This window comes from Dinoponera quadriceps, unplaced genomic scaffold (genome assembly GCF_001313825.1).
Source record: "Dinoponera quadriceps isolate SergipeBrazil2010 unplaced genomic scaffold, ASM131382v1 scaffold453, whole genome shotgun sequence".
Classification (NCBI taxonomy): Eukaryota; Metazoa; Arthropoda; class Insecta; order Hymenoptera; family Formicidae; genus Dinoponera; species Dinoponera quadriceps.
The window spans coordinates 1,194,028-1,221,606 of NW_014554678.1; the positions used below are offsets into that span (position 1 = coordinate 1,194,028).

Sequence of the window (27,579 nt, forward strand, 5' to 3'; positions counted from 1 at the left end):
GGCGATGCCACGAAAAGAGTATCGTCACTAAGATCGATTCTGTCGGGGATTTTGAAGTGATTACGGCGAACTAATTAGGAATAATAAAAAGGAGAGTCGAGAAGATTACTTCGTAATGTAATTTTAAACGTTCATAGACGAGAAGAGTCCGAAGCGGGAATTAATTGAAGGAGCTCGCCTCGTAATGAGATCCAAATCCGCTGTAAGAAGTTTAAGAATCGCCGAAACGCTCTATTAAACTGCGTGTGGATTACGTATACATATATAAGTATATATATATACGTATCGTTCTCTCTCTCTCTCTCTCTCTCTCTTTCTCTCTCTCTCTTTCTCTCCCTCTCATCCCGTTCGTGTGCAATTTCAAGGGATATGTCCACTTATCGAAATTTTCATTCCAACGTGCGGGACAGATTATGTCGTTCGGGAGCGATACGTGAAAGAGAGTTGAGTTTTATACATTCCTAAATTACGTGGCGTGTATATCTTGTAGATCGGAAGCGAAAATTGAATGGTACCACAGGCGGGATAACGTATGGCGGATCAATATTTCCCTTTTGCCGATACTCCTGCGGCTGATAGCCCAGAAATTGGTGTAGATATTTTATGTCCTTTCTAGTGGATTTTGTTGAAATTCGAAATAGGTTGTTATCTGCGGCTGTTAGCATTTCAGGTGATGAGAGTGCGCTCATCCGCCAGCCCCCACTCTCCTGCCCTTTCTCGCGCAGGGAAGGTTCGCGACACATTCACCGAGCCTCCCGGATGTAAAAGTACCGAAATCCCTTTTTCAATCATTTCCATTTATATTGGAGCCGCGTCTCGCCACTCTCGTATATCTTTGATAATCTCGAATCGATAATATGGATGGTAACCGATCGAAGCGGAGCAATCAGAGGTACCGGTGAGGTATTGCTAAAGACTTGGGTAAATTTTCATGACCACAGAAAAGACTCGGAGGCTCCTGGAAGTGATTAATGAAGCATGATATTGCCGATTATTTTTAGTCATCCAACGAATATATGGATATATTTAGGACGTTAATTTTACAATTTATAATCGCCTCAATGTTGCACCAATATCTATATCGAGATCTACGATGAAATACATTAGATATTTGTGTGAAACTGCTTGTTAAGATAGTTGGTTCGTAGAGCGCCAGATTTTTCAGTAGCGATATTAAAGAACTCCTACATAATTTTATTATTTATTGAAAATAAAATATTTTTCTATAACTTTATTTACTTATCTAAATAATAAATGTTAATTTTGAATGTGAAATTAAGACAAATATATGTACACAATATTATAAACACGAAGATATTATATGTTTTTCCCATTAATATTTTATTTATACGTCAGTTGAATTAATAGAGGTGCATATATAATAGAAAGCGATACATAAATATTGAAATATATGTATATGTACATATATCGCGGATATTAAAACAAATTGTAAATTTCCCATGGCTATTTTCAATACAAAATTGACCAATTAACTCTGAAATTAAACGTTTCTATATTAGTCTTTAATGTCACAATAGTTTTTCATTAAAATCCTAAATGTGGTTTACAAGAAATTAAAAATAAACTTAAAAGTAGGACTTTAATCTCAAAGAACGTACGTATAAAAAGTGCCATTTTTAGTTTGGAACACATCAATTCCGGAATGACCAATCGTTTTCTAACTTTACAGATGTAGATAGTATTTCTATAAATATGCAGCTACAATTAAAAAGGATTCCTAAGAAAATGGTTCGACAGACCAACTACCTTAAATAGCGAAATTTTCGTACACGCTTAGTCGCGTAAGACCGACGGTCTTTTTTAACTTTGGCCGGCGGCGGAGGCTGGCGTTCCAGTTTCCGAATAGATTTTTCTCTCGTCTTACACTACCGGTTGCCCCTTCCCCCGCGGGAACGTTCCCAGTCGCTAGTCAGCTTTCGCGCGCGGGTCGGCTCGCGGAAATAAATAGTCCCGCGACCGCTGGAAATGTCAGGACTGCCGGTCGCCGGTTATCGTCTCGGCTCGCTGAAGAATAGGCCAGGTTTGCCAGACGCCCGCCGCCATTCTCGACGATGCTATCGAGCCGTATTAATTCCGGTAACCTACTTCGAAACGAAACGAACACGTCCCGTAAGCCGGCTTGCGACGGGGCGGCTTACGCCACTGTGAGCGGGGAGGCCCGGAACGATAACGCGGAACGGCGCGGCGATAGCCGGGACTTTTGATATTGAATTCGAGGATGGTGATCGTATAACCACGTCGCCGTCGCGGCGAAATTAGAAATTCCGATACAGTCGGCGCCAGCGAGAGAGAGATTTCGTTAGCGCTCGCGCGATACGCGGCAGTTGCGAATATAATAGCCGCGATTGAAAATCGGGATCGTCGTCCTGCTTCTCTTCGAGGACATCCCCTTCGCGCAGAGCTCGCTCGGGGCACGTCGACGCGACGGAGACATGTAGCATGTAGTAGGTTATTTTTCACCTCAGCCGGGGATATTTCGACGGATTTAATTCCGGACACGCTACTCAGCGCCGTCTGATATCGGCTTGTCATATCCTTTTCATGAGACGGCGTCTCTGTCCGCGAATTAAGAATATATAGCCCACTAGTGCCGTATTTCCAATGGCGCATCAAAGGTATTTATCAAGCGAAATTACGTATAAAAAGTGTCATTTTTAGTTACAAATGTCTCAATTCTCGAGTTAGATGATATTTCAATATACACGCGGTGCAAGTTTCATCGAACTCTTATCAAATTCGTTTCACCTTACAATCTTCTTTGAAGTGGAATAATTTTTTATGCAAACTCTGAATTAGCGTCAAAACTAGTTTTGATATCTGTTTCAAATGCAATCATTTTGTAATTTTTATTATTTTAACTCATGGGCAATGCATCCTTAAAACACGGCACAGACGGATTCGCTACTCGTTCGCTGAGACCGTGCCGGTTTTGCTATCCGGTTTGAATACATTACACACGTCAACTAAATAACAGTCGCATATAAAAATATAATAATAGACTAAATAGCAAAGTACACAGAAAAGAATTAATATCAGGTACCTATCTTCATGTAAGTAAGAAAATATATGTAAGTCTTGGATTGATTAGAAGTCTTGGACTAGTTTTTTCCCCTGTAGCGCATAAATTAATTTTATCGTCTCTTATGCATGTCTATAGGACACGTCCGACTTGTAGATTGCATATAGGACACGTCCGACTTGTAGATCCGTAAAGTAAATGTGGAATATGCGTACAGACGTCGTGAAAGTCGAGAAGACGTGCGGATAAACGATCGATTTAAATGTACCTCTTGGATTAATCCACACATTTCGCGATTGCTACTTGTTGGCATATTCCGAACGATCGCTCGTCACAGCTACCTGCGAAATCAGTTCATAACTGCATATCCGGTAACAGCCGCAATTATGCAAATTCTTTAAACAGATACAGACGATGCGGGTAGCCGTCGTGAAAGTCGAGAAGATGCGCGGACGAGAGCGATCGCTCCAGATTTACTTACTTAATTAACCCACACATTTTGCGCTTGCTACTTGTTTGCGCATTCCGATGACGATATGTCGCAATTATCTACGAAGCAGTTTTTTGCTAGTACCATTTGCTCATCCGACGACGACTGTAATCACACAGATCCCCTAAGTAGATACAGAACAGGTGAGCCGTCGAGAAAACGCTCGGATGGGCGATCGATTTAGTTTTTCTGCACAGAAAAAACAATTCCGTTAATGTAACTGAATTATTCGTTGCCTCGGGACCAAACGAAAATTCGATTGTAGGAATCAAAAGATCCCTGTAGAAGGTTTCCGCTCAGTCAATTATTCTCAGTTTTCTCGACCGAGCTTTAATGCAGCTGAATGTTTAAGCGAACATTCTCAACGGTAACAGAGATATCGCTTCTTGTCGCTGAGTTTTCATTTCTTGTCATCGAATTTTCATCTGGCCCCTATTCTGCTGCTGGCACGGAGTTCCCTTTCCCGTGTAACTTAATTTATACTTTCCGCGCTTCCTCCTTTCCCGTGCATCTCGTGTCGAAATTTCAATCTTAAGATAGCAAAATAGGCTCATTTTCAATTCGAATATAATTTTATCTTATTTTGATGAGGCCTCAAATTTCCGTTTCCGCTGTTTCACCGTCAAAATAGGTTGCTCAATTATCATGGAAATTAAACGTTTAAGATGTAGAATGATAGGTTTAAGAGAGAAGTTAATAACTTTCAATATCGTCAAAGTAGGTTTTGATCAGTTTACAGACCGTCTAAATAAACGTAAACTATCTTTAAGTGTATCAAAGTAGCGTCGAAATATCGGTTCGTACGATCCGCGCGACCCGACGACGACCTTTCGCACTACGCGAGTCGGCATCACCATCGGCACGCGAGATATCGGCGAGAGAGGGAGGACTCACTCACGCACATATCTGTCGTGTTCTCAGGCGTGCGAATGCTCGATGGCCCGGTAAACGACGCCGTCGAAGCCAGAGCGCTGGGATTGAATCCTGATCACATCGACATATACAGCGCCTCCTGGGGTCCCGAGGACGACGGCAAGACTGTCGACGGGCCGGGCCCTCTCGCCAGGAGGGCGTTTATTTACGGAGTGACGAGCGTAAGCTATATCGCACACTTTCCGCGCGCGCACGCGCGTCCACGAAGCGAAGGGATCAATTTATTTGCCGTCTTTGCGAGCCTTCGTCTCGACATTCTATTCCATCACCCGGAGGATTTCAAGCGAACGGCGCGTCCGCTCGCCCGACGTCCTTCAGTCTCGCAATGACGCGGCGTCGAGTGAAAATTGTCGACATTAATTATATACGCAAGGATTTTCCCCGTCGCGATTTTCCCGTCAACGATTTCCAACGTCACCGAGTCTTCCTGACGACGACGACGGTCTTTGCGTTCTCCCGATCGGGCAAAGCAGGCCGTTACCTCACGACGAGATACGAATTTTCCTTGACGGGAAATTCAGACGCGGCGTATTTTGTTTACAACGTAAACAAAAATTGGTTCGTCGCACGTTGAATCGTTTGTGTGTTTTTGGTTTGTTTCTCGTTTCAGGAAGAGATATTGATTCGCGTCGGGAAATAATTTGTTTAACATGCGGAGTAACGGCGGCAAATTGCTTTTTTCCTATCTAGAATTTTATTTTCTGTAATTTTTCGCAAACTAATGGACGGCACGATACGCTATTGGAATAACTTTTCACGTGTACATTACGTTGTTCGGAAAAAAACTCCGTTACTATTCTCTACGTTTCTCCCCCCTCCCCCAACCCTTGAACAAATGCTAATTAAAATAGTGCGGGCGTGATTATTTCTCCCACGCGCGAAATTCATTTCTGTGCTTCCTGGATCCGCGCAAGGATGTCGACGTACCGACCGGCATAATAGCCTGAACATTCACATCAGCGGCACAATGGTAACCGGGATTTTTCAACCACATACACTGTGTCCACCTATTCACACATCATGACTGTGAATTATTTGAGAAAACGGGCGCCACGGCTGTGCTGGATATTATTTCAATTTTATGTTATTATATTATTACTAATTTTATATATGAATATTACGCGATTTTATATTTTTTATTGCGGGTTATTTTGGATAATATTTGAAATATCATTGCCGTTCGTTCGAGTATAATCGTAATCACACAACCTGTCCGCTAAAACAATTCAATTAATTGCAAACTATTAATCGTAAATTATTAATCACACCGTAACTTTTCGTTTGGCGAGAGTCACTCGTGCCGGTTTGAAAAAGCATCCCATCGCTTCGCTGGTCGCCCGCGACGAAACGTCGAGCGCGCGTCACCCACTCGTTGTTCCCACTCGCGCGCAGGGTCGCAAGGGCAAGGGCTCGATCTTCGTGTGGGCGTCGGGCAACGGCGGCAGGCACACTGACTCCTGCAACTGCGACGGCTACACCAACAGCATCTTCACTCTCTCGATCTCGAGCGCGACCCAAGGCGGCTACAAGCCGTGGTACCTCGAGGAGTGCAGCTCCACGTTGGCGTCCACGTACTCGTCCGGCACGCCGGGCAACGACAAGAGCGTTGCCACCGTCGACATGGACGCCAAGCTGCGGCCTGATCACATCTGCACGGTGGAGCACACCGGGACGTCGGCGTCGGCGCCGCTCGCCGCCGGCATCGCCGCCCTCGCCCTCGAGGCGAACCCCAGCCTGACGTGGCGCGACATGCAGTACCTGGTGGTGCTCACCTCGCGCTCCGAGCCGTTGAACAACGAGTCGGGCTGGATACTGAACGGGGTGAAGAGGAAGGTCTCCCACAAGTTCGGCTACGGTTTGATGGACGCCGGCGCTATGGTCACTCTGGCCGAGCAGTGGACCAACGTGCCGCCTCAGCATATCTGCAAATCCGACGAGATCAACGAGGAAAGGCCGATCGACCCCACGTACGGGTACACATTGAGCGTGTACATGGATGTCAGTGGCTGCGCCGGCTCCTTGAACGAGGTTCGGTTCCTCGAACATGTGCAGTGCAAGGTAAGACCGCCGAGGCGGCGGACACCCTCGCGGATTCTCGTCGATACTATGAAAGATGTGTGTTCATTTGTATTTTTTTTTCTTTCCCGTAACACTCGGCTTTCCTGAATCCCTCTCACTTTTTCCCTCTCGCCGGCGTCGGATTAAATCCGCGAGAAAAGTCGAGGAGATTCTCAAGATTCTTGCTCATGTACAGCCAAAAAAGAATCCAACAAGCCAATAAGAGCCAACGAAAGTTTATTTATAAATTATATAATTATCTAGGTTGGATGCATATTTTTGTAAATAAATTCGTGAATCGTATTAACAAACGCTATAATGATCAGTTAAATGCTCGCGTAACTAATACTTTGCGTTGGCTTTACTGGCTTGGTCGATTCCTCCCTGAGTTCGCGAGATTTGGAGTGGAAACGTCGTGAAACAGGTCTCCCTGCGGTTCTTCCCTCGAGGCAACCTCAGGCTGCTGCTGACCTCGCCGATGGGCACGACTTCGACCTTACTGTTCGAACGGCCGCGCGACGTCCTCAGTTCCAACTTCGACGACTGGCCCTTCCTCAGCGTGCACTTCTGGGGCGAGAAGGCGGACGGTCGATGGACCCTGCAGATCATTAACGCCGGGAATCGGCACGTCAATTCACCAGGCGAGTCCTCCCTTTACTTCCCCTTTCGAGAGCCCGCGCGAATCGCACGACTTGGACGAGACGCGAGCGGAAAGTTCGACGACGACTACGGGACGACAGAGAGAAGTGGCGATTGTTCCGTCCGGGAACAATCCCGAACTTGAGGAACTCTTCGTAATAACTTCGCCGGCGAAGAAGTAATTCCGAGCCAAGCGGTAGTTACGCGCCGCTTTTCGCAACACGATCGAGCCAAGGTTGCCTCTCACCGTCCGTCCGGCCGGCAGCAGACGCGAGTTCGTCGATCTTCCGTCAACGCATTCCTCAATGCTTTTGTATCGGAATATTCGCATTATCCATCACCGTCACCCCGACACAAAACTGCGGAAGAATGTTTGAAAGCAGCTTGAATGTTTGATTGTCGTCTAGATGCGCGGAAAAAAACTCGGTTCTTACAATCAATCGGGACTAATGCTGTAAGCCCCGAGCTTTCTGGCCTCAGGCCTCGAGAAACTGAATTCCGTTACATCAACGGGATTAGTTTTCCCGTGTCTACCGCCGTCTAGACGGATATCGAGAACGAGCCCTCGCTCGGACCACTCGTTCTCGTACTCGAATCTCCCTCGTGAGCGCGCCTCGAGTCGTCGCGACCGGTCCAACCGTCCTCCCGTGTCATAACTCGGCCCCCTATGCCGGCGCTGTTTGCAGGTATCCTGAAGAAGTGGCAGCTGATCTTCTACGGCACGGCGACGAATCCGATCCGGTTGCGCAACCGGCACTTTAACCCGGTACATTCCGCATACGCCTCCGCGCGTTATCCGTTCACAGTAGACGTACCGTCGGTACAGCTGGACTATCCGGACAACAGCGACTTCTTTTCTACGTCTACCTTTCAGAGCTACCAGGGCCCGTACACGGGGGCAGCGTCGAACGTGCAGGCGTCCGTGGCCACCTTGGACGGCTCGTCGGCGCCTTTACTGACGAACCGGCTGCCCGGCGACGTCTCGTCCGCGGCCGCCTACGACTCGCCCTTGGCGGCGTCGTCCTCGCAGGCGGACGGCTCCTTGGACACAACCAGGAGGATACTGCACGACTGTGACCCTCAGTGCGACTCGCAGGGTTGCTACGGCAAGGGCCCGACGCAGTGCGTCGCCTGTAAAAATTACCGCCTCGATAAGTGAGTAGAAACACATCAGGATTCACATTCTCTCCACGTTTTCTCCCCGATCGTATCGCAGAAAGTTGGAGTGTAATCGCCGCCGTCCGTCCGTCCGTCTCGAGATAGGACGATGTAGCCCCGTAAAGTATGAGTATCTTTTAGCTTATGCCCGCTGCTTCTCGAGCCTCCCCGCAAGTGACGCCCTCGAAGGTAAAATCTATCCCCCCCCCACGGCTCCTCGCTGTAAGCGAGATCCCGATGTGGTTTTCTCGGACTAATTAATACTAAAATGTAATTAGGCGATTAACGACGCGCACGCATAACGTAGCGGTCGATTCAGGCATCGGCGATGTTTAGTCGACCGTTGAGACTAAATGGACTAATGAGAGCTTAAAATCTAATTTTCCAATGCCACGAAGCCATGGATCATCACGGTAGGAACGCCTGAATGTGAAAGGACGTTTGTACGTGACGACATGTTCCTTCTTTCCTTTTTATTATTTCATGCGCCACACTAATGACCGAACTGACGTTTCCGATTGCTCGCCGAATTATCTACACGCCCATATTTATCGTCGGGCACACCTCGCTTCTGTCGTACACCTGTCTCACTTTCGTTTCGTTCGACGTGAGCCTTTTTTTTTCTCCCTTCTAATGATTTCCCTTATCTGCCCTCTGGAACCGCTTTCACTTCAGAGGGCATAACCGGTACGCACCACCTGGATCGACGTGTGACCTTGGAGGCAACATCACGCGAATCTCCTATCTTTTTTTTAGCACATGCGTCAGTCGCTGCCCGCCAAGGAGCTTCCCCAATCAGGGTGGCGTCTGCTGGCCATGTCACGAGTCCTGCGAGGTGTGCGCTGGTGCCGGCCAAGACTCCTGTCTGTCGTGCGCTCCCGCCCACCTGCGAGTCACCGACCTGGCGGTCTGCCTCCAGCAGTGCCCCGAGGGCTATTACGAAAGTACGTCGAAATTACGAGATCGATTCGCGTTCTCCCTGACCCTCCCGACATCCCACCACCGACATTGAATTATAACGATATTGGAACGACCATACCCCTACCACAGCCGGTCAGACAGAGATAGTTGAATTGCTACCGTGCTGTATCTTTTCAGCCTAAATTATCACGGCTGAAAACAATCTTCCCGACACGGACAGATTTAAGTCTTCGGTGTGGTGTAAAAGTTAGTACAAGTTAAATTCGTTTTGGACGCTTTCTTAATGAAAACCACCATTCTATCATCCCTCGAGGAAATCAGATTTCTATGTGTGGAAAATAGAATATGAAGATAAGTGTTGTCGGAGTGGATAGCACATCGGAATACGTGATAGTTACGCATACCCAGCGAGAAATGATTCACCGAAAGAACGTCAAATCGACGATTCGATGTAATTCCGATCGATTCGACGTTGATTTGATGTCGATTCGATGTTCATTTCTCGCCGGGTAATTAGACGAGGACAGTACCCGTTTAACTGCCTCTCTCGCACAGCTCTGATCGCTCGAAGACAAAAGCGTGCTCATTCCAGTACGCACGTAGTCCAATGACTACCACCCAGTTCTCCCCCTCCCCTCCCCATTGAAATACGCTTCCGCCTGGAAATCGAGATCTAGCTAGTGTGAGGCGACGCACGCACGACTCGTATCTTTTCGCGCAGATACCGAGAACAGCACGTGCGTGCCCTGCGAGGCGAACTGCGCCAGCTGCCAGGATCGGCCGGACAAGTGCACCAGCTGCGAGCATCACTTGGTAATGCACGAGAACAAGTGTTACGCCGCGTGTCCTGCTTACACGTACGAGACGCAGGACTACAATTGCGCGCCCTGCCATTCCACCTGCGAGACCTGCAACGGCACTGCCGACAATCAGTGCATCGTCTGCCGGTCCGGGCTGTTCGCTCTGAACGGTGAGTAACTCCGATTCGTTTCGCGGCCTCGCTTTCTCCGAACGAACAAGGGACTGTACTTGCTCATCATTAATATATGAGATCTTGTGAGTAGCCTTTATTTGTTCGAAATTGTTCTTTCCTAAATATTACACAGACTCTTATGTTTTGTTTTGTCTCTTTTCGTCTGAGTGTTTTTTTCCCGTTTTTCTAAGTTGTGGGATCAGTAGGATGATGTTTGCCGTATATTATAAAGGGTTAAGCGTGATTGGTATAGCGTGTAACCTATCAATACACGGTGCCCCGTGGCTTGGAATGTCGCAGGCACGTGTCACGCGTCGTGCCCGGCCGGCTACAGCGCCGACAAGAAGCGGCGGGAATGCGTTGCGTGTCCGCCCGGTTGCGCGACCTGCGCCACGCTGAGCTGCACCAGCTGCGTCGAGGGCTGGAGCCTGAACAAGAAGGGCCTGTGCGCGCCTGAGAACCGCAGCAACTGCAACTCCAACCAGTACTACGAGGACGGCCAGTGCAAGCCCTGCCACTCGTCTTGCGAGACCTGCTCCGGCCCGACGGATGACGAATGCATATCCTGCCCGAACCCGACGCTCCTCCAGGGCAAACGCTGCGTATCCCAGTGCGACGACGGCTACTACTCGGTGGTGCAACCCTCGCGGCCGGTCTGCGTGCCGTGCCTGCACACTTGCAAGAGCTGCGTCTCCCGTCTCAACTGCACCGCCTGCCAAGACGGGCTGCAGCTGCAGAGCGGGGAGTGCAGGTCTTCTTGCGCGCAAGGGTAAGGAAAACCGGGGTACCTCGCCGTCGTCGTCGTCGCGTGACGAGAATAAAATTCCAGAAGGAAAGTCAAGGCTCCGTTTAATATTCAATCAGATAAAGAAAATTACGGGCCAGTAAGGGCTAATGCACGGGAAATTGTACACCGAGAAAACCCACTTAGTTGAGTCAAACCGAATTTTTGTTTGAATGGACAAGCAAATGTTTTAGTTGTAAGAACCAAAGTTTGCTTCTCGGAAACGAAAATGAATAAGGTTCGGTACTCTCGATCGATACAAAATTCATCCCGTTCTTTAATCGAAATCTACGTATTATATTATATTTATTTATCTTAAGATAATTCTATAAATTAATAGCTCGTCCATATACAATTCGGTCGTAGGGCCGTGCAGTCGCTCGAATCGGTCCGCTTCCAATTCCAGCGACTACGACCAATCGGTCATTGCAATTAGAAATCGACTCGAGCGACTGCGATGATCCTGCGACCGCACTATAGACCCCGCCTAAGTATTCGCCATTTTCTCCGATGATCTGTCGTCGCTCCGGTGACTGCACGATCCCCGTGCTCGTGGAAATTCTGGGTAAAATTGTTGAAAAAACGGGACCTTTCGTACCTCGATATACAGAATGTCCGAAACTTTTCGGCCAATCGTTCGTGTAAAAATAGAACGGGTCAAACCGACGAAACCTTGCATTTTGCATTAGTCCCGCCTTCTGTATTTTGCAAACAACCGCATCCAGGCAAAATTTCGAATTATTAATTGTTGAAACTGGCTATGTATGGAAAAGAAATTTTGCCTTGTTTGCAGAATCATAGAGGACTTATCTGCTCAGTGTTTAACCCGTTCTACCTTCGCACGTGCGATTGGCCGAAAGGTTTCGGACGGCCTGTGTATTCTTTTTGAGAGTACCTCCTCGGTTTCAGTTATTACAGCGACAGAGGTCAGTGCGCCAAGTGTTACTTGTCGTGTAAAACGTGTTCGGGACCACGCAGGGACCAGTGCGTCACTTGTCCGAGCGGTTGGCAGCTGGCAGCCGGCGAATGCCATCCGGAATGCCCGGAAGGATTCTTCAAGTCCAATTACGGCTGTCAGAAGTGTCACCACTATTGCCGCACGTGCAAAGGTAACGCAGATCGCGATCGCCGTCGAGCGAGAAGGGGCTGTTCGATTGGCCGAATTCACGCTTCTCCGGATACCATTCAAACGGGAGAATGCGCTACGTAGAGACGTATGTTCCAGGCGAAGGCCCACTAGAATGCACTTCCTGCCCGCCGCACTCGATGCTGGAAGGCGGCCTGTGCATGGAGTGCTTGGGCGCGCAGTACTATGACCCTCTGACCCAACTCTGCAAGAGCTGCCACTCCGACTGCCGAAGGTGCACTGGCCCCGGCAAGTTCAGCTGCTCCGCGTGCTCGCCGCCCTTGCACTTGGACAAGTTGAACAACCAGTGCGTGCCGTGCTGCACAGGCAATGAGAAGGGGCCCCAGGCTGAGGAGTGTTGTCTCTGCGACCCGGAAACCGGTAAGAGCCCAGACTGAAGGTCGCGATAACGTGAAAATGGCGGGAGAAAATAAATCGTGATGGAAAAGTGAATTTTTACAGTCATTCTATCGCCTTTTCGATGTCATTCCGGACGGCTCGTCGTGACTTTCCGTTCCAATCGAGAAGATTCACCTATTCGCTCGTTTCGACGTGATTACAAGCGCCGTTAATCGCTTATTATGGCCCGCTGTAAATGCGTCGAAGTGTCGCGTTATAAAACGTGTCTTTGCGATGTTCGCAGGCGGCTGCAGAAACAGCTCGCCAGCTGGCAAGAGGAGAGTACCGGGCACAGAGTTCTTGACCGACTCGGCGGTCTCTGAGGCATACGACAACGGGAGGACGAATAGTAACAATGATTCAGCTACATTAGCTGTGACAGCGGCCACAACCATGGCGGTCGCCATCTGCCTCGCGTCGATCGCGTTATTCGCGACGATATTCATCGCTCTACAGGTGAGTAATCGATATATATATATATATATATATATATATATATATATATATATATATATATATATATATATATATATATATATATATATATATATATATATATATATATATATATATATATATATATATATATATATATATATATATATATATATATATATATATATATATATATATATATATATATATATATATATATATATATATATATATATATATATATATATATATATATATATATATATATATATATATATATATATATATATATATATATATATATATATATATATATATATATATATATATATATATATATATATATATATATATATATATATATATATATATATATATATATATATATATATATATATATATATATATATATATATATATATATATATATATATATATATATATATATATATATATATATATATATATATATATATATATATATATATATATATATATATATATATATATATATATATATATATATATATATATATATATATATATATATATATATATATATATATATATATATATATATATATATATATATATATATACAATGTCTGCTAAAAAATGAATAAAGTTTATTTTAAAAATTATTCCGTGTCCCCAAATCGTGCAAATATTTCACGGGTATGTACCATTATTTTTATTCGCCGGGTGAACTTTTTGTCTATTTTTTGTAATATTTTTTCTGCCACGTAATTTTTGTGTCGCGATATTTTTGTCGCATTTTTTTACTTTTTGCCATATCTCACTATATATTATGTTCATTTTTAATCATATTTTTTCTCATTCTGTTGCTTTTCCTGCCTTCCCACGTGTGATTTTTACTTTCCCGTGTATATACCGGAGTGTTTCCGTTAATATGGATTATTATTATTATTATTATCTTGTTCGGAGAATTTCAGTTGTATACAGTCCCCGACGGGAAAACATCCCTTGTCAAAACAAGGGAAGGTAAACGCGCGTATGTCACCGCTCTGTTCCGCAGGCCTGGTCCGGCAGGAGAGAGGCTAATCTGGGCTACACGCAGCTCGCCGTGAGAGTGGAGCCGCCCGACGACGCGGACGTCGACGACACGACAGAACTGATGACCTAGACCTCGTTAACAGCGACGTAGCCAATGACAGGACCTCTCCTCTCGTCAAGGAGTCGCAGCAAGATCGACGAGTCTCGATTGTGATTGGTTCCGCGAGTCAGAAGTTACGTGCTTTCGCGCCGGCGAGGTTCGGGGATCAGCCGCTCAGGAGATAACGGGCCGTGATGGGATGTAAGAGATCGCGTGACGCGATGAGGGGAAAACAATGAGAAGACACGCACGGAGAAGGAGAGGAGTAGAAAGAGGATGAGGGTAAAGCGCTGTGGCGAGAGGAGAAAACGCGAAGGTGGATTCATCGAAAACGTGATAGTAGAAGAACTCCGTAGAGTGATGTATGCGAATAAAAAAGAAAAAAAAGGGAGAGAGAGAGAGAGAGAGAGAAAGAGAGTGTGTGAGAGTGAGAGTGAGTGAGAAAGAGAGCGAGCGCCAGGAAAAATGACAAATTGTTGAATGCGCGAGTGTACGACGTATGTTCTATACAGCTAGAGATATACTTTTTGCCCGTCATCGTTGTCGAGTGCGTCGCCGATGTCGTCGTCGTCATCACTGCCGTCGTCGTCGCGCGTCATGTACCGAGACACTTCCGATGCCGGACGGACGGCGATGAAACACGGAGAGAAAGGGTGAAGGACATTATAAAGTGCCTGATTAGTGACGCCCTTGATCCCACACCCTTTCGCGTTCCCCCTCCGACGCCTCTCTCTTTCTCTCTCTCTCTCTCTCTCTCTTCCTCCCTCCCTCCCCTTCTCTCTCTTTTTCTCAGGCGAAGAAGATTGAATTAAGTTTAATTAATACGGAGTGGAAAGAGATAAAATTGACGCGGGCGCGTCGAGGGCGCTTCGGCGATATTGCGCGCGTTGGACGTGTGATNAGACTCTGTCGATTGTCCCGTCGAGCAACTAACGTCGCGCACAAAACGGATAACCCCGAACAGCGAACAACAATAACAACAACAAGAACAACAAGTAGAGCAACTTCGGCCTGGCGACGGGTAACAATGCGAGCAAGCTGCGCGAATGTAGCTCCGTTGCGACAAGCCGGCTGAGCGGTCCGCCACTTCGCTCTTCGACAGTGTCCTCCAATTGTATCCAATTGTATCCAATGCCTATCTACGTATCGACGTATCTATCTCCTTCGCGCAACACCTGTTCTTGACGCGATCGACGACCGTGGAGTTCTTGGGAGGAGACGAAGGCGCGTCTCTCTTTCTTCACCTCTCCTCGACGACAACAGCAAGGCTGTATACCACCGACACCCCAGCCAGCGCGCTTCAGCGGCACGCGGGTGAAGGGAGATGCACGTGAAGTGGCCTCCGTACATTAGGCTGAACCACGGACCACGTAATCGTAATCGTTAATCGTGAATTATGAATGTTATATATTTGTACAAAGGATTATAGTAACAAGTGAGCGCGAAAAACGAAAAGGGGGAGTAATCGCGAGGATCAGGAAGGGGAGGCGAAAGACACGGATCGCGAGATGACGAGCGGGGAGGAGGACGAAGCGCAGAGATTGATAAGGGGGGGGGGGGGGGNAAGAGCAGGGGAAGAAGAGGAGAAGATGATGGAGAGGAAGTGGGGGATAGAAAACCGGGTCATCGTGAGCGCGTGAAAGCTTCGTTCTCCCGCCCCCTCTCGTGGCTGCCTCTCGACTAATCGACACAATCCGCACCGCACGAAAGAACCAACAGGACTCTTACTCTCGTTGCCACTGCGATCGTCCAGTTGTCCGACGCGCGACGTCAGTCGTCATTCCAGTCCACCTCCCGCGACCCAACGCGTGCGCCCGCGCAGCGGCCACTTTGCGTTTTTATAAACTGTTTGTTGTTATTATTTCATTGTCTACAACGATGTTTTGTTTAATAGCCCACTTTCCGCGTTATTCTTACTGTTGTCTTCTTGTCAATCGCCCGCGTCCGTTCTTCCCCTCGCGTTTTCGTTCCTGAGATCGCATGAGAACAGAGAGGGGGGGGGGGAAGAAAAANCAGGAGCGTGACAAAAAAAAAAAGAGGAAACAAACCGCAGAAGGGACGAACGATTAAAGAAAAACTTACACAAAACAAAAGAAAAAGAAAGAACTGTAAAAAAAAAATCTCACACGCAACGATCCGCAGCGAATCGATACTCTCGAAAAAGCCATCGCCCACGCCTACTCGTGTGAATATTGACTTTTTCCTCGTAATTTGATATAAAGCTATTATTGTACTTTTATGATGACCGCGATTATAAATATATACATATATGTACACACAGGCATGTACAAGAGAGAGAAAACAAAAACGCGCGAGTGGTAGATTTTTAGCGAGTATCCCCCTTTCTCCCCATGTCACGATTCGGCCTTCGCTGGTCTCTCTCTCTCTCTCTCTCTCTCTCTTTCTTTCTTTCTTTCTTTCTTTCGTTCTTTCTTTCTCTTCTCCAGACGTTCCATCGCGGAACCACTTTCGGGTTATCATCCCAGGTAAGTACAGCTACAATATTGACTTTAATTACGGCGATGCGCGCGCGCGAGAGAAAGGCTGGCAAACCGAGCGTGGAAGTCGAGAAGTATATCCAACGGTAACCGAACTCTCGGGGCCATTACTTAATGAAACATTAAGGATCAATTCGTATCACGTCGCAGTCGTGCGACTGCGCACTCTCGACGGGGACGACGTCAAGGAGCGACGTGATCACCGTTCGAGCGTCGTGGAAAAACGTCCCTCTTCCTCTCTCTCTCTTTCTCTCTCTTCTTCTCTCGTAATCGGGCAATTCAACTTCGTGCATACGAACGAATTCGCCCTTCCCTCATTTCAGTTCGACCGCCGTCTCCACCGTCGCCGCCGCTACGTGTCAGCCGGCCAGTTTCAATTGCGAGTAACTGCTGTCGGGGCACGTCGACCCCGTTGTTGAACTCTATCGGGAATAAGAATCGCGAAATGGAGTTCTTAATTAGGATACGGGAACTGCTAAATCGCCGTGTCACGCGACGAGAAACGGCACGTCAGCAGCTGGTGACTCCGGGTTGTTAGAAATTACATTTCGGCCGATTGTCTTACTTCTCCCGTGCGGATTGGTGGAACTGCGAGCGAACGAACGGAGTGAGTGAATGAATGCGGTGAGTGAGTGACGCGGGAGTGAATCGTCAGCATCCACACCGACGTTCTATTTGCCCACTTCGATCCACTCTCTCATATATATTACATCCGCAGCTTGATATAATTGACGACGAGTAGCGACAGCCACGTCGCGTAAAAAGACGACGATTCGAATTCCAATTTCATTACGGTGGATTATCGTTTTCCATTGGACAGCCTTCGCTTATTCCGTTCTTTCTCTCTTTCCCTCTCTCTCTTCCTCTCTTTCTCTCTCTCTGTCTCTTTTCGATATCACCACGGTGTCGTCGAGATCTCATTCTCGTGTTCGAGTAAGTATGTCGCATAAGGGAGAGAAATCAGCCTGTGGTCAGAGAGGTGTCTTTAATAAATGATAGTCCCTTTAAATAAAAGAGGACTCTCATCGTGCGATCGATGATATCGCGTTCATAAATGATAAATCCCGTTGAATTTGCAAACACCAATGCCGCATACAAGATATCCGGAAATAAGCTCGAATAACTTTGCAACCCTCTCTCTCTCTCTCTTTCCCTCTTTTTTTTATCCCATTCCCTTGCCTCCCGACAATGTGTATCCATCTCCGCGAGGTCGGTACATCAAAAGCGAATCAATTACTCCCTCCCGGACGACCTATTCGTTCATGATTCGCGAAATAAAGCTTTTACGAGATCATACGACTTTTACGTCGCTCCGTAAGACCACCGTTTTCCCAAAGGGAAAACCGTAGGGGACGCGTGTGTGCGGTCGACGCACGTTCCCCCTTTTTTCCCCGGGGATATTGCCGAAATCCGCGTGTGCGCGCGAGAGAGAAAAAGAGAACAGGCGAGCGGTCGGATGCGGCTTTAATCAAAGTTGACCTTTCTCCGCCGCTCCAAATCACCCGTTGTCCATTGCGCTGTTATTCTGTGCGCTCTCGCGGAAACAGACGAATGCGAAACTATATACGAGCCGCACGTCCGGAGGCAGGAAATAAATAAGCTTTCCGGTGTGTAAGCGGTGGGCAGCGCGGTAAAATAAAAGCGGCCAGGCGACGGGGCTGGTTCGATGGGGGTCAAAGGTGTTGCACGTGGCTTGCTTGCCGGCGGCAAGTAAAAGGCAAGATCGATGTGACGCCTCGGGCCGCAGACCCGCACCGCAGCGTCGAAGAATAAACAAGGGATCGCCAAAGGCTCTATCCTTTCGCTCGAAAGGAATCGCCCGCTGATCCCTTCGGACTTCGGGAATTAATGGTTCCTTGCGGTGGCTACGATCGCGCATATCGCGCGCGTTTCGGGGGGAGTAAAACAGTGGGGCCGCTTGTGACGTAACCAGCTGAGTCGTCGAGATTTTGGCCCCATGTTAAGTCTCAAATTTAGAAACCTTCTTAAATTTAGAGCCATTTTACGTTTGTATTCAGTGAATTGATTTGCAAATTAAGTTAATAGTTTTTAAATTTTATATTAATTTTTTATTGATCTATAAACCATTCAACTAGGCGCAAACTATCCTCAGGAGCGTAAAAGCAGCATCAAAATTTCGGCTTGGGCAGTATCTTAAGGGAACGTCAGCGAACAACGTGATTCGATGGCGCTGATGGCCGATTTACTCGCGTCTCGTGGCCAGGCGGAAAATCACGATCACGCGAAGATGGCGAGAAAAACGGCCGGAAAGTGAGTTTTTACGGTCACATTCTCGTCGCTTCGACGTTACCGTGATCTACCGTGGCACCTGGGTGCGCACATAAAAACTGATCGGCGGAAACTTACATCTTCCGATACGGCGGTAATATTCCGGCGGTTACGATTTTCACGGCGCGATTCTCCGCCCGCCCGGCCGAATAAAAAGCTCGTCCGAGCTTCGGCGGATACGCGGCAAAAACGAGGGGCGGGGGTCGTAATCCGTCCTACCTGTAATCCGTTATCGCGGCTATAAAGCGGGCAGTGCGCATTTCGACGAATGCGATCGCGGAGCTGTGCCGCAGCGCGGCCGGATACGCTAATGGCACGCGGGGCGTCTCCGAAACGACAAGAAACTTTACACGAGAACTAACGGAAAGTCGCATGCACGGCGAGCGGACAACGAGAAAAGGAAGAAACGCCGGTAAAGGGGATTCGCCCGACTCGGCTCTTAGTCCTTTTATGGTCTCGCGCGCGCCAGAAGAGATGAGAGATCGCATTTATCCGCGGCGTCAAAGCGCGGCCATACGGCGCGCCGCGGAAAGAAAGGAACCCCCGTAAAAACTTCCGCCGCAAGAAACTTCATACCCGGCCGGCACCGAATGTCGTCGCATCCCTTCGTCCTCCCCAATATCGTCCCTCGTAATTCTGACTCCAGCGAGTAACCAGACAGGGAACGTGCGCGCACGGATCCCGCTTCGCTCGTTCGCCGATCTGTGTGCGAGTAATATAAGAAGAACCGCGCCGACCCTGCTTTTCTCTTCAAGCTCGCGTCGATTTTGAAGAAAGGGCGAGGATTTCAGAGGAAGGACTGCGACTGAGTATTTGTGATTAACTCGACGGCCGAAATCTTTACGATAGCTAGAAACGAAGATATCGACGTATCGAGCCACGCTCTACAGATCGCTCATCGCTAGTTCGACGAAGTCAATGGCACTTGCTCGCTCACGGTAGGTTGGAGAGGAAGTGGAAACGTGCAACAACAATACGCTATAAAGTTCGGACCTATCCTATTATCACGTTACCGCACGGCCCACTCATTCATGCACGTGCTGCGCTTGCGCAGACGGCTGAACACGTGCTCGACCACGCGGGCTTTCACACACTTGTTCCGCGAAATTTCTTAATTAATATCTCGGCAACGTGTAAAACCACGTCGATGCGGACTTCATAAAAATTAATTAGTTTGCCTCTAGACCGAATCCTGCCACGGGTATTTCGATTCCATATATTCGATGACGGATATATACATTTTTTCATTGAACTATTATTACTTTTAATATCTCGACAACGTGTAAAGCCACGTCGACGTAGGTTCCATGAAAATATTAATTATTTTACCTCCAGATCGGATCCTTTTCATGGTTGTTTCGATCCCATATACTATGTGATGCTGCAGTTCTTCATCGAATTAATTTTGTAATTTTCGTAACGAATATCTCAGCAACGCGTGAAGTTATGTCGATGCAGGTTTCACGAAAATATTAGTTATTTTACCACTATGTCCCCGGATCCCGCCACAGATATTTCGATTCCGTATACTTGGTGATGTGATGCAACATTTTTTCATCAAACTATTGTAACTTTCACAATTAATATCGCGGCAACGCGTAAAACCGGCGTCGCGATGCAGGTTTCACGAAAATATTCGTTATTTTGCTTCTAGATCGGATTCTACCACAGATACTTCGATTCCATATACTCGGTGACATGACGCTACATTTTCCCATTAAGCTATTGCAACTTTTACAATTAATATCTCAGCAATGCGTAAAGCCACGTCGACACGGATTTCGCAGAAATATTAGTTATTTCGCCTTTAAACAGGGATCCTTCCTACGGTTACCTCGATCCCATATACTCGGGGACGCTGTACTTTTCCATCGAACTATTGTGACTTTCGTAATTAATATCTCGCCTAAAGTTACGTCGATGCGGGTTTCACGAAAATGAATTATTCTGCACTTGTATTAATTTAAACTCGGGATATCAGCTATCTCGTGATGAACTTTTTCACATATTCTTAGTGTAAAATATAAAAAAGAAATATACTTTCAGGAATATATGTAACTTTCACAAGATCCTCTCACAGCTCCTTTGTATGTATCGCCATCTGAAGGTAAATAATGAAAACGCTCAATTAACAGTTCCTCAGTCTGGCCAACCAAGAGCAGGCGTACGAAATGCAAAGATTCAATGAAGGATCTTACCTCTTCCATACATCACCTCGTGCAAAACGCGAGAGAACGTCGCCTCGTTCGTGCAGGAATCGACACTTCCCTCTTCTCATCGCCCAGCCTTTTCCACGAGCGCGTCCGATCTCGTTAGTCCGGCAGTTTGCCGCGAGATATTATTACAGCTTTTTCCGGTCCGCTCGCTTTTAGAGCTTCCCGCCATAAGCATGTTGTTACTCCAAACTCTTGGGACGTTCCATCGTTCGTCCGTTATTTCGCCGTAATTCGACCGGCCATTCTTCCTCGTCGATCGGAACGACCCGCTCGTATACCCCGCCTCCCGCTCCGCTCACCCCCTACTAATACAGGGATAAATCATAAAACCGTCTCTCGTTTCCGGCGAGATGGACGAGAATCGACTAGCCGGGTCCACGGTGCCATAAAGCCGGGATAACGTCTCGTCCCGAACTCGTTACGTAACGCGGAATAGCCGAACATCGGTTGCCGTCGGCGACGGCGTCAGCGGCGGCGTGTACGTTGGCCATTTCCGGCCCGGTGACACGTACACACGTTTCGGCCACGCCGATCGAGATAACGGGATAACGCCGTAAATTCGCCGGTGATAATTCGCGGTCCGTGTCTTTTATCAGCGCCCGTGCGACGGCCCGCCGGTAAGCGGATATCGTAAATTCGCAGCGGGCGAATCCGCCGCACGTACCTGCATCATAGTGTTTATCGGTAACGCACGCTCTCCTCTCCGCTTCCCACCTTTCCAATGAGGCCTTAAAAATTCACACCTGCCTGATACGCGAACGTTTATCCCAGGAACTCACGGTGGTGCAACGCGGCGTTCCAGTATTTCTTCACCTCCTCACGAACTGCTGCATATAAAACGCTCGTCGTCTCAAAAATTCCTTTTTGATTCTTGAGAAAAATGTGATATAATTTTTTAACATTTTCCGTTGACGCTGTAATGGCATTTGCGAAGTGAGAAGTCTAGTTATGTCATCTGTTATCCTTTTCTTTACCAAATACGGAAATAAGGACAAACGATGGTACAACTAGATTTGCGTCGATTTGTGTTCCTTGCTGGAAGGCAACCCATGACGCGTTTTTCCCACCCTTTTCAATAAAGGCCACGATAAGATCTGCGCGGGACGAGAGGCCACCGCGGTTCATTGGACACCAACGCGCGCACGGCTCGGAGTTTAATTATCTTGATATCGTCTGCTATCTCGAGTGGTCGATTTTTCATTGCGAGCGGAAACTCCAAGTAGGAAGGCAAAGGGAAGTCAAAGGCGGCCCTGAAAGAAACAGCTATCATCGAGCTCGCGCTCCCGGGGAAGCCTCTGATCAAAGCAACGAGGACACGGCAGCGGTGATATTTTCGCTTACCGCGAAAACGTGGAAATGCCACGTCATCCCACGATCAACTCCCCCTCCTTGTCGTCCGCCGCCTCGCTTTGCTCGTACGGGTGATACGCTGTTTCACCCATTTCCCGTGATTACAATTTTCCTTCTTTCGTTACGAACGCGCACACGTCCGGCGGACGTCGTGTGTCATGTCCGACCGAACACTCAGCTGGGCCGGATTCCGCTTTGGAGCTGCCGCCATCCGCAGTATCGTACGGCGATTCCCTCCTTTCTCGCGATTCTACCGTTTGCCGGGATAATATCCGACGACGACGATGACGACGGAGGGGGAGGGAGATAGTGTTGCAACAGATGTTGCAACTTGGAAAGGCTCGAGTAGAGGAAATAAATGCCCTCGAGCGCTGACAGACGCGGACGAGATAAAGGAGTAAGCTGGAATTCGCGCGAAAGAAGTTACCGGCTAAAAGCGGTTGAAGTGTCATTAATAACTGCATCGACGATAACGTGATCGTTCGTCCATTTGCTCCCGAAAGACATGGCTCTCTCCTCCCCTTTCCCGCTTCATGTCGGATATATATATATATATATATATAATTAATACGTATGTGTAAAATCAATGAATATGTACATAATGAATATATAAATATTAAAATTTCTCCCCAATTATTAATTCAGCCGCCTTTAATATTTCATCAGAGTTGTGCGTTTACTGAGGCTGAGAGGTAAATAACATAATTCCCCGTAAAGTGCAAAGAGTCGCGACAGATTTGAACTTAAAGTTAAATCTGAATCTTGCAGTTGACTTATGTGATGTATATGACACACACACTCTCTCTCCCTCTCTCTCTTTCTATGTATTCGTAGTCGAGGTCGTAGTCTCGGTAATATTCATAATCGAATCTTATATTTAAGATTGTCTTCATGTTCAGATACTACTCATAGCGACTCATTTCGCTAATTACGAAATATCTGAAAATTAACGTAAGACGTTTCTTCGATATAATTTCTTCGATATCTGACATATCAGTATCAGTCTGTATATAATAAATGATTCATCTAAAAAATTCACATTCAGCTCCGAATTCAGATCCGAATATCTCACACGAGACAGATTTGAAATAGCGATTATTGATGCGGACCTTAATTTCGTGCCTTAATTAGAGGCTTCAGAGAAAGTTTATATCAGCGAGTAGCGATGGTCTATTTCGCGAATGGCACACGTATCTCGAATCGGCGCCAGCGCGAACGTCGCTTAACACGCTCGCTATCAAAGTTTATTTGGAGAACCCTTCTTTTTTACGTTATTGTGCAAACAAAATTTAATAACGTAGGCGTAGAAAAGAAATTTTTGCTGTCACGCACACGTGATGCTGGTAACGATCGTGGCTTAATTTGGGCGTGGCAATTTTTTATCTCATTACGAGAACTCACTCGGCAGATCCGACGCGATAATTCGAATAGAAGCGCAGGATGCGTCGTATAAACCGTCGCACGGCTGTACTTTATGGCTCCTCCCGCGTGACGTTTATTGAATCGCCCGGCGTCCTCGACACTGCTCGAAAATAATCGGTTAATAACGATACTATTTGTTACATTCGACGGAAAATAGGAATTTATCAGCGAATTAATTCGCCCCGGCGAATTGCCCTCTTGGAGTTTTTGCCCGCCGCGAATTCCACCCGGCGATGCTACGTATCATCAGCCAATTAACAAATATCATTCCGCAAATTGATTACGAAGGAATGGGACCAATCGACCAATTTGTCAAATTATTATTTCGAAATCCGTTTTTTGCGCGCGCGCGCGCGCGTGTCCGTCACAAGAGAGAGGGGAGGGGAATATTATTATTAATTTATTATCGGACAAACGCGCGTCGTTGTTTCCTACGCGGGAGAAAAGCCGTTTCGACGCGCGCTAAAATCGTGACGCGAAATCGACCCTCCGAATCTCGCTCTCACTCTTGCCCTCCCTCCGGACGAAGTTTCTAAAAAAAAGAAAAGCACCCTCGGTTTCCATCTCCCGTCCCCCATGCACCGTGCCCTGCTTTCGGTTTAGGACAAGGGTTAAGATATGTTATCAGGCTGAGCGATCCGAGAAGTTTCCCGTGCGGCGAACACGCTCGCTGGTGGGCGAGGCGGGTGTGTAATTGCATGCTCGTTAAATGAGCTTTCGACTCCCATCCCCCCTCCCCCCCCCTTCCTCTCTTTCTCGCTCTACGTTAATATCGATTCTGATTTCACCTCACTTTGACTACCCCCATCTTTCCGTACACACATATTTAGTGCTCGATGGAACCAAGTCCCAGGACACCTAAATAAACTGCACTTCTCCCTCTTTCCCTCTGTGTGTCTCACGCGAGGGCGACGGCGGAGCCGGTGATTTAGATAGCGAGTTGTTTCGCAACAGCGATTGCTTCCTCGAACGGACGGCGGGATCGAGCGGCTGGCGAAGTGGCGCGGGCGCCGATTTCCGCGGCGGAATCGGGAAATCCGGCCAATTCGAGAGGGACGGAGGGTGGGGAACGGCCGAGCTTCGAAATTCGCGATACGACATCGGACGGCCGATTATCTCGTTTCGGCCAGCCGCACCCCCGCTCCCCACTCGCCCACATACCGCGGGCCCACCCCGAGATAGGGTATTAACGGTGGACGTCGTCGCCGGCGCCGTGGTTGCCGCGAGAGGAATTACCATATTCATGGAGCACGTCGCCGTGCCGGCGTGCTCCACGGTGTACTTTCGGAGGTACACGCCGGGAACTTGTTCCCCTCTCGTTGTTAATTTGACGTGTACACCTAACGATGTTATTAGACAAGGATATCGCCGGGTTCTCCTCCCTGCGTCCGTCCGCGCTTCTTCGTGCCCCCTCGTCCTCATCGGACGAATCAGTGGAACTTTTTTATCTATCACCCTTGCCACACCTGACGCCTCGAGAAGGATACGGGGGGGGGGGGGGNATAAGCGTACGGTAAAAGTCTTGTGTTAAATTTAATATCCAACGTGTCCCAAACAGTCCACAGAAATGTTGGTGTTAATTTAACTGGAGGTGAATATGTCGAAGAGTAACACGAATCTTCAATGTCGAAAATTAACACGAAATTAATGTTCGTGATATGTTAGTCGACACTGAGAAGTACGAAATGTGTTATTTTAACACTTACACATGTTGAACATCGACAGAATATAAAATGGTAATATAACATAAACACGATATATTAAATTAACACACCGGTGTGTCAAAAATACAATCAATGCTAAGAAGGGCCGACTTTAACACAAATATAAAATGTTCTTCACTGTGCGTGACGAGGGAGATGCAATTGAGTCGCGTATGAATAAAACTGAAGAGCTCGGCGGGAGCGCGTCGAATTTTCGTTTCGAAGTAAGAACGTTATGGAAATGACGGTCTGCGCGTCCTGCCGGACGGATTTGCAGCGGTAAAAGGATCTGCTCGCTATTTTCGCGGAGCGGAGAGCCGCGATCTCCGCGAGATTTATATTCCACGGACATATACAGAGCGCGCGCGCTCGCTCGTTCGCGGTAATTGGTGGCTGCGACGCGAAAACGCCTTGTTCCCGGGCGTAAATAGATTCGCGAGAATAATCCCCGCTTCCGGAAAATAGTTCCATTATTCAGCTATTCGCGGTCGTAGTTCAATACGGCGAGAGTTAGTTGTTGTAATTATCGCAGCGCCCGCGGAACATGCGGATTGTATTCGCTACTTGTATTCGCAAACAGAGGAAATGCACCTCAGCATGATTACATGTTTATCGATCACAGTGTATGTATATGTAGCGTGCTCTCGGTTCCGTTTTAGTTATTCATCGATTAAAACACGTAAAAAGCAATGTAGTTACCTATGTGGATTCGGTGTAAGTGCGTATATGCGGGACTATAATTAGCCGAGTGCGGGGCAAATTGTGACTGCAAATAATTTGTTAATGTGCGATGTTGGGATAGAAGGGGGAGGGAAGAAAGAGCGGACTGAGGGGAGGTTGACGACTCTTCTCGGAATTTCGTTCTTGGACCTTCGGACGATTAATCGTCCTGACCGACTGCACGAGGATGACAGAGACAGCCTTCCTCTGTGCTTTTATGCTAAGAAGGATCTCGCGGATTGTATATCTTTTTTTTCCCGTAATAAACGTAATAGTAACCTCCGTATCGGGGCAGGTTCACGTGCAGTACGGGAAAAATATAAAAAGAATGGAAGGATATTTATTTTCCGCGGGTATGTAATAAATGAAGTTTACTATTGCTTCGGATAAAAGCGCAAAAACATATTTTCGATGGCCAGAATACCGCGATTTCTGTGATTTCGATTTATTTTGGTGTTTTCGGATCAAGGTATTGATCTGTCATTGTTGATAGTATATTTAACTGTATTTTTACCTGGACGAAAATTTAACCGGCAAAATATACAATAGTTATATATGAGCTTTCAGATAGTTGAATATTGACTGACCTCTTACGCGAATCCGATCTCTCGTTTATCTGAATCGTTACAAATCGTTACTGCGAGGGAGGAAGCTGTTTATTTTACACATCCCGCTGTGCATCGCTGAATCAACATGTTCTAATTTCAATAAACACTTCAATTTTTTAAGTCCAAGTTATCGCGCATGCCGTATCTTTTACACCTCCGTTATCGTCTTTCTTCTCCATCCACTTCCAACTCTCTTTGTTTTTGCCGCCCGGAGACGATCTTTTTTCTCTTAAACGGATTCGTTGGCTATTATGCATATAATTATTTTCCTCGATTACCACCGTATCATTAGACATCGGTTAAGAATGAACGAGCGAATTTACATTATTGACTCCGGCGCGTCTGTGCAACAGCGGGCGAGGGATGGACCCGATCGTTCCCTCTCTGTTTATGGAAATAACAACGTTCGCGCGGATCGCACAGTCCCCGGTCCCTCGATAAGGATTAAAGCGGGATCACGCGGAGTTCGGAGCAATAGAGCCGTCAACATCGCGCGCGTCCGGCGTAAAACCGCGCCCGTTTAGCGGCGCTTCGCGACTCGCGAATTCAGCGGGCCGCCGGCAAGATAAGTCCGCATAATCGCTCGTCGCGGAATTTATGCGCCGCCCGACGATAAATCCCACCAATCTAGCGGGATTACGCGGCCGTAAATTAGCAGCGGTTGACAACAACCGAGCTCGATCCCCGGGGGGGGGGGGGGGGG

General features: G+C 47.3%; 1 protein-coding gene across 3 annotated transcripts in view; it reads left to right on the plus strand.

Annotated features, from left to right (window-relative positions):
* The window catches only part of LOC106740777 (furin-like protease 2), a 362,212-nt gene extending 347,747 nt beyond the window's left edge, over window positions 1-14,465 (plus strand). For 2 of the 3 annotated variants that reach the window (XM_014612154.1, XM_014612153.1), the window contains exons 6-16: window positions 4,452-4,624; window positions 5,856-6,521; window positions 6,946-7,162; window positions 7,847-8,315; window positions 9,075-9,262; window positions 9,961-10,209; window positions 10,513-10,981; window positions 11,906-12,105; window positions 12,222-12,503; window positions 12,766-12,977; window positions 13,993-14,465. In XM_014612154.1, the coding sequence (XP_014467640.1) occupies window positions 4,452-4,624; window positions 5,856-6,521; window positions 6,946-7,162; window positions 7,847-8,315; window positions 9,075-9,262; window positions 9,961-10,209; window positions 10,513-10,981; window positions 11,906-12,105; window positions 12,222-12,503; window positions 12,766-12,977; window positions 13,993-14,100 (3,233 nt within the window). In that variant the 3' untranslated portion in view covers window positions 14,101-14,465. The remainder of the gene's footprint in view (window positions 1-4,451; window positions 4,625-5,855; window positions 6,522-6,945; window positions 7,163-7,846; window positions 8,316-9,074; window positions 9,263-9,960; window positions 10,210-10,512; window positions 10,982-11,905; window positions 12,106-12,221; window positions 12,504-12,765; window positions 12,978-13,992) is intronic. The other variant, XM_014612155.1, reaches the window with a different exon arrangement.
* The last annotated feature ends 13,114 nt before the right edge of the window (window positions 14,466-27,579 follow it).